The following is a 7937-nucleotide window of genomic DNA, read 5'->3' as shown; positions in this document are numbered from 1 at the left end:
TGACTTTACCTAGAGCTGATTTCTATTTTCTAGGTAAAGTAAAGTTGCAAACAGTGTAACTCTAGGGAAAGAGTATTTGCATCCAAAAATAAATTTGAAGTAAACTATACCTAGAGTTAATTTCGGCCCTAGGTAAAGAACGCCTTTGGTGGCTGAAAAAATGCTCATGCCGCGCGATTTTTCTTGCTATTTCTCGATAGGCATGCTTCCCTTTGCACGGGCCTAGTTGAAAGTGACACGGAAGAATCCTCTTATCTCAGTAAAAAAAATCTCGCCCCCCTTTTCCTCTCGCGGTCTCCAAGCCGCCATGCGTTGCCCGTTCCGCCGTGCCCGCGCCGCCCCGCCATGCCCACCGTCGCTGCTTTCTATCCCGCGAGGATCCCCACCCTACCGAGCTCCCTTTTCTCCCCGTTTTTCTCCCTACCAATACACCTCTTCCTTCTCTCCCCTTCTCTTCTTCCTCCGTACCACTCCCCGGCCTGCTCGCCCGCCGTCCTACCTAGATCAGCGGTACGGGGGATCCAACCCCCTTCCTCTCCATCAGATCCGGCCATCCCGGGTCCGGATCCGACGGACAAGGCGTCGAGGGAGGCCGGCGGTGGCCTTGTCTTCTCCTGCTGCTCTAGGAGTTTGGGTGCAAGGCACCGGTGGAGCTGTTCCCCTGCTTCGAGGCGGTTGGGGGCGCGGTCCGATGCTCCGACAGTCGCCGCCCGCCCGTAGTTCACCTCCTTCTGCAAGAGCAGGAGCAACACCAACAATCATCGGCACTGCCACTGTCGTGAGCACGTCGTCACCATACCATCGCGGCAATCAACCGGGGTGAGCCCATCTCCCTTTTCCCCATTCTCCCCAAGCGAATTTGATCTTTACTGTTTTACAGTAGAAGCCTGCGGCTGTTGGTTAGATTTGAAATTGCTTAGCATCAGTGTACTTGATGTGTGTCTGAAATCAGGAATCTCCATATAATTATATTTTTGGAATCTTGAATTCCAGCGTGGTAATCAACAACGCCAACTGAAACTCGCTGCCTGCAATCTGTAGTTACAAGGCGGTGGAGCAATTACTACTCCGCTGCGCTGACGGAGATCAAGAGGATCAAGGTGAGATGCCAATGGTTCTTTTTAGCGTGAAAACCATTCATTTGTCTAGTTGTCCTTATGCATGAAGTCTCGCTAGATTTTTCCAGTTGTCGTAATGCATAAGTCTCACTAGATTTTGGCAGAAGAATGAGGGATTGATAGTGTTCAGGAGAAAATAGAAGGACTTAAAGACTACCCTTTCATCAAAAAAAGAATACACATTTTCCCAGTCCTGTACAATTTCTCCAAAGGTTTCTTTCATTCATTGGAGTTGTTCTCTTTGTACCATATGTTGTCTTATTTACACCCCTTTTTTTTACCGGATTCATATTTACACCTTGTGGATGGTTTGTTTGCAGAGATAGTTTATAATAAGCGGCAGGCCATGTAATAAGAATACAGAGCATGTAAATGCCTATTTTCAACTGCAGAACTTTATTTTGTAGGTATGCAATTATAGATCCTTTTCTAATTGTCCTTGATAACATTGTTATTATATGCTTTATTCTCTGACTATTTTTCATACAGTACATCCTAGGATCGCATGCAATTTATTTATGGTATACCGTTTGAACTTCCTGTGAGTTTTTTAGTATCCTCTATTAACCATTTAACAAAAACCCTGCAAAAATATCTTTCGATGTTGCAGAATTTTCTTTAACACTATACATTTACGACTAAGCTATGTTGTTTGCCTATTCTTTATTACAGTTGTTAATTGCATCAACATGAATCTGACATAACAGATGTAACCATCTGGCTTAACATAACCTGATCTTTTTTGTCAGATTGTACCTACCTACGTGCAATTGAACTAATTTCTTTAAGTGATATCTCCTCAAGAGTAGCATCTAACAAGTAGATGGTTTTCGTGTGCAGTTAAATCGTTCGAAAGTAAGTTAGAGTAGTATACATTTGGATATTTATTGTACTAGCAAAGCCACATCTTGATAATAGTGTGAATTCACCACATAGATGATCTTTTATATGAATTGTTCATCGGCTCATGATCACCACAAGTGTCTAAAATACGATAATCTATGACTTATATCAACAGAAATCTTCAAATGTGTAATTATACTAACATATACATAAACTTGAAATCTGAATCTGAATCTGCTCATACAAATCTGAATTATAAGAAGGCATTAAATGATATATTCATCATCAACTACCTTCATCATTTGATCAGCTTTTTTTATTCCAAGTTTTGAAGTGAAACTATTGGCTACTGCTTGTGCTAATTTTTGGTTCTTCTTTTAGGTATATTCAGATAACTAATATTATAGGTAGCATTATTTGTTGTCTCTAATTGGGTCATCATTTACTGCTGAGATTACCTATACCTGCTATATTAGAGGTAGTTAGTTTTGTCATTCCATAACATGCCACTATGGTTTGTTGCTACTGCTTCTACACTTCGTGAAATTTTCTGTGATTATTGTGACTGCCATGGTGTAGTTCTGTAAGTTGATCTTTTAACTGCAATGCTTCAAATGAATGACGCACAATCAATGATCTTCTCTTATGGCCAAATTGTCATATTTACTGCTGTTACGCTGCCCAGATTTTGTACATATATTTACCAAACTCCTAAAATGTGTGTCATCTTATTTTCAGGAGCACAATGTGAGCTCAAATGTTTATGTCCACAAGCCTGCTGCAGATCGAGATGGATTGTTTGGACCTTTCTTCCATGAGTCGGGAACAGGAGCACATACTTTCTCACCGTTGCTCATGAGCATAGCGAACTCTAGCCATTTACTTATTTGTTACGGCTGCAATTACGAAAAAAAATTTGGTGTAGCAACAACACGTGCTACTGGTCACGAACATATTATATGAATGAAGACTGAGATTGACCAAAACAATTTGTGTTGTGTGCAGTTTCTATTAGTTATCAATTCTTGCTCCATTTGAATATATTTGAATTATAATCAATATGAATTCAAATATGGTCAATACGAATTCCATTATGGTTCCCTAGAGTGTATTTCAGAATCTGGTTGGTAAACTACTCTAGGGGAAGATGATGATGTGGCAATCTGATTCAAATATTGGTGCTCCCATGTGACAACTTTCCCTAGAGTTCTAGCCCCTAGGTAAAGTAATGTTCCCCTAGAGCTGTTGAAATGCTCCTAGGTAAAGCACTCTTTACCCACCATACTATACCTAGGGTTCTTTCCCTAGAGCAGTCCCTAGGTAAAGCCTATACCTAAGGTTTTTTTGCTTTCACCTAGAGTATTTGTCACTAGGAAAAACTGTGGATTCTAGTAGTGCGTGAGTAGGGCACGGCTTGGGGGCGCCAGATGAATTGATGGGCCACGCCAGCTTTTTTGTTCGTTTCAGGGCGCGGGCTAGATGAGATTTTTAACGCTTACACCCCCATAACCCGTTTGGGGGGGCTTTAGGGTGGCTGAGTGGAGATGCTCTAATGGGTATTAGAACACCGAATACGACGGATTCGCACTCGATTAGGACTCGTGTTTGGTAAGAAAAAGGATAGTACCACGGTTTGCAAGGTCAAAGGTCCGGGCTTGGTAATGAAAAACCCGTACCGCATACCCAAAGACTCCCTACATTCCACAAAACATATCATATAAATTTGTGCACTTAGATTAAAATAAAACTCATTTTTAGTGCCTAACTACTCATGTTGAATTACCACTAAGCGGATGTGAACTGTTATTGGCCCGGGTGCAGGAGCCAAGAAAAAATCGAGCGATATTGTGGAACAAATCAGAAAAATCTACTCGTGATTTGTTTTGTCGAACGAAGGGAGTATGTGAGTTGTTTTGTGAAAGGGAGTGAGTATGACATAGGGCCCCCGGCTGTTACAAGCACAAACAAACGTGAGATTTATATTCTGTTGTAGCGGGATGGGTGAATAGACCCACAAGTCTTGCATAACCGAGCAGACCACGTGTCCGGTAAAAAAATTATATTCAGCCATAGGTTTGGGTCGCAGTTGAGGATCGGGAGGGCGGTGTGGGTCGGGTGGAGCTCGACTCACATCCCGATGTGTCTAGGTGCCATCCGTACTCAGACCTCCATTGCAACGTTGTCGCTAGGTATAGGGTTCAATCCCTGGCAATGATATGGATACAATATTGTGCGGTATAATAATAAGTTTTTTCGATTGGTGAGGTTCGGCTAGCTTCGGTTTCGTCGTGGAGCTAATGAGGTAAGGTGTCCTCGGGTTTGGTGTGGTCATCAAGTCCTCTTCGTCCCTTTCTTCTCGGAGAGAACAATATTTTTCTTAGAACCCTGTCGCGCTAGTGTCTTCTGGCTTTTAACCAGGAACTTCCAGCCTGCCATTTCAACAATGTTTTTCTGGTTCTAACATGGTTTGAAATAAAAAAGGACATCGAGTTTCTCACGCGACGTGCCAGCAATGGACCGCACGATTGTATGGGTCGGGTGGTGTTAAGACGGAGTTTCGTGTAACTTTCTTCCCATATGGATCCTTGGGACAGAAAGAATCTGAACAAACCAAATTGTAGGATGTTCACATCACATCTTGTTCCGCCTTCCGTCCCGTGAAAACCCTGCCCGATGGATATTTTGAACGGGGCAGACATTCCGTCGGTCTGAACACGGGCCACCTGATAAATCCACCAAGCCAACACCGTGTGCGATCGATCGATCACAGCTAAAAGTTGCCGCATATTTTCCACGCCTCTGTGCACGCGATTCCTCCGTGGACCTTGCCCGTGGGGTCAATCCTATTCATAATTGGATTCTTCCTTCCCCAATGACGTCCAGGGGTAGACGGCTTTGCGGTGAACCATGACGCGGCCCCGGTGACGTCGTTTCCCTGACGTAGCAGAGAGGAACTAGCGTGACCTCCTTCCTGTCCACTTCCAATTTGGCTCCCAGGAGGCAGCACGAGCCACAGCTTCTTTCCGTCCCTGGTTTCCCACGCACGCACAAGAAGCGTCCGCGGCCACCCGACCCGAGCGATCAGTCGGTCCAACGACCAAAGCAGCTCAAGCTGCCCCCCGATCCCCCGCCTATATTTACCGGCGTCCTCAGCTTACCACCACAGCATTCGGAGTCTGTAACTGGTTCTTCAGGTATAGCACTTGCACAGAGTACAGTAAACTCGCTGGCTGATCATATCGATGGACACGGCGCCGGTCTGCCTCGACCTCATGGTCGGGCTGCCCATGGCCCGGGAGCCGTCGTCGTGTACAGGAACGAGGACGCTAGCTGAGGTTCCTAGCCCGGCCTGTGGCAGAGCAGCTTCCATGACCAACGAAGAGGTATACTAACCTAACCTTTTGACTCTCCGTTGTCACTCAATGCTCTGCCTCGAGCTGCTGATATCTGTTCGTGGAAATGTGCTGATATCTCTCCGTTGCCACTCCATTTCAACTACAGGCCAAGATCCTGCAGGCGAAGCTCGCGCAGGTGAGCGACGAGAACCGGAGGCTGACGGAGATGATCGCCCACCTGTACGGCAACAGGGTCGCGCGGGAGAGCTCGCCGTCCGCCTGCACGGCCGCGTCGCCGTCGAGCAACAAGAGAGTCAGGGCCCTCTCGCCGCCCGCCACCAGCACGGCCGCGTCGCCCGCGAGCAGCAAGAAGAGGGGCAGGGAGAGCGATAGCGTCGAGACGTCCAACTCACGCGGCGAGGCGGCCAACTGCGACAAGAAGAGCGGCACGGTCGACGCCCAACATGTCGACAGCCCGCTTAGAGACGACGGCACTTACCGGAGGATCAAAGTCAAGAGGGTCTGCACCCGGATCGATCCGTCGGACACCAGCCTCGTAAGTCCAGACCAATCGAAGCTAAAATCCTCCACAGATCAAAACAATGTTCAATTGATTGTAACTGTATTTGATACGGAAATTGGTGGCACCTGTAGGTTGTGAAGGATGGGTATCAATGGCGGAAGTACGGACAGAAGGTGACACGGGACAACCCGTCCCCCAGAGCCTACTTCCGGTGCGCCTTCGCGCCCTCCTGCCCTATCAAGAAGAAGGTACTCCATATTCCGCTCAATTCAACGAGCATTGTGCAGCTACACCCCATATTCATCGCATCAAAGACTCTGTTCTGTCGACTGTCGCTAACTCTATGCTTCTTGGTGGTGTCGTTCAGGTGCAGAGAAGCGCCGAGAACAGCTCGGTGCTGGAGGCGACGTACGAAGGCGAGCACAACCACCCGCAACCCACACGCGCCGGGGAGCTTACTTCGAGCTGCGTGACACGAAGCGGCTCCGTGCCGTGCTCCATCTCCATCAACTCCTCCGGCCCGACCATCACGCTGGACCTCACCAAGAACGGGGGAGGGGTTCAGGTCGTCGAGGCAGGGGAGGCGCAACAGCCGGACCTGAAGAAGGTGTGCCGGGAGGTCGCGTCTCCGGAGTTCCGGAGGGAGCTGGTGGAGCAGATGGCCCGCGAGCTCACCAGCGACCCCAACTTCACCGGCGCGCTCGCCGCGGCAATCCTGCAGAAGCTGCCGGAATATTAGCGTTGAGAAATTACAGAGGCTGTGTGTGTGTGTGGATGCTTCAGAAACTTCCATCCTGTGCTCTAGTTACAGCAGTTGTTCAGAACACAAGGCAGCACTTTCCTACTGAAGGTTAGAGCCTGGTGTCCCAAAGTTGAGCTGCAGAATTTGCAGATCGCTTGATGTTTTAGGATATAAAGTTGTCTATATCGAATAATGTTGCACATTTTGAAATCCACAGTTTCATCACAAATTCGAAATAAAGACTGTGCTGAAAGACTATTTGGTGGTGGTAACATGGTCTTCTCCTTGTCAACAAATGGTCACCTTCTTTTCTTCGAAGGAAATGATCTTTCTTCCGTGTTTGCTTCAAACAAAAGTAAAAAAAATTCTCCTTGTCAAGATATGGTCACCTTCTTTTCTTGAAGGAAATGGTCTTTGTCCTGTGTTTGCTTCAAACAAAAGTATTTTTTTTAAACGAACTGTTTTATTTCTGAAAAGGAGGACAACTCTCCGGCCTCCACATCGATTGGTGCGCACTGCGCACAACCATCATATAATTAAGAAGCACTCAAAATACAAGTCTCAAACATTCAAAGCAAAGTTTCAAAGCGTAGCCAAAATGAATAAAACATCAAGTCATCCGCCTTCAAGCCTAAGAGCGACATGTCACCCAAATCGGCTGAATAACTCCCGTGCCACCGTTTCCAATCGGTTAACCCATAATCCATAGACCCCCCGCACCTCCGTCTGAAGTAGTATGGACCAGGTACGGAGCTAGCAAGACATCCATAGCATGACCTGCAGAAAATTGAAAGCTTTATTGTTATGAAAAAATAAATCATATCGCAGTTTCATATAGACCAACAAACCGCACAAGCTCGTGAAAACACAGAATGGAGTTGGTAACAAATGACACAAAGACGGTTCTCCAACCAAACACGCCATTGGACATTGAAAATAAATAAATGATGAATGGTCTCGTCATGATTGTTGAATAAAATTGCCAAACTGTTGGTTCGTCGGAAGATAGGGACCAAACACAAACTCGACAACGCCATCATCGTCACGTAAAATCAAAGGTCAGGTGTGCCGGATCGGGAATTGATCTGCTTGACCAAAGCACCGTTGGCTCCGCTGCGTTGGTTTGAGGCCCCTGGTCTGGTACTTGCCGGAGCCCCAAAACTCCCAATATCAATGAAATACCATTTCAAGTGCATATCAATAAAAAAAAGTTACCACATTAATGGATTTTCATTACAAAATCAATTCTATTTCACTAAAGTTTTGTTTCGTATTTTATACTGTGTCAATAAAATTTCGTTGCAATATCAATTCAAATGTAGATGCCACGTGCTGTCTTGTGAGTGGACTATTAGAAGCAAGAAAACCAAGGCATA

The 7937-nt window shown here is 46.1% G+C and overlaps 1 protein-coding gene across 1 annotated transcript; it reads left to right on the top strand.

Annotated features, from left to right (window-relative positions):
• The first annotated feature begins 5097 nt into the window (after positions 1–5097).
• LOC100839756 (WRKY transcription factor WRKY76) lies at positions 5098–6833 on the top strand. Its single transcript, XM_003578077.4, has 4 exons — positions 5098–5344; positions 5463–5852; positions 5951–6067; positions 6187–6833. The coding sequence occupies exons 1-4, from the start codon at positions 5204–5206 to the stop codon at positions 6556–6558; spliced, it is 1020 nt and encodes a 339-aa protein (XP_003578125.1). The 5' UTR covers positions 5098–5203; the 3' UTR covers positions 6559–6833.
• The last annotated feature ends 1104 nt before the right edge of the window (positions 6834–7937 follow it).

The sequence above is a fragment of the Brachypodium distachyon genome, chromosome 4 (assembly GCF_000005505.3).
Source record: "Brachypodium distachyon strain Bd21 chromosome 4, Brachypodium_distachyon_v3.0, whole genome shotgun sequence".
Classification (NCBI taxonomy): domain Eukaryota; kingdom Viridiplantae; phylum Streptophyta; class Magnoliopsida; order Poales; family Poaceae; genus Brachypodium; species Brachypodium distachyon.
The sequence above is the reverse complement of the archived record's forward strand: the minus strand, read 5'-3'. Positions and strand labels throughout refer to the sequence as shown.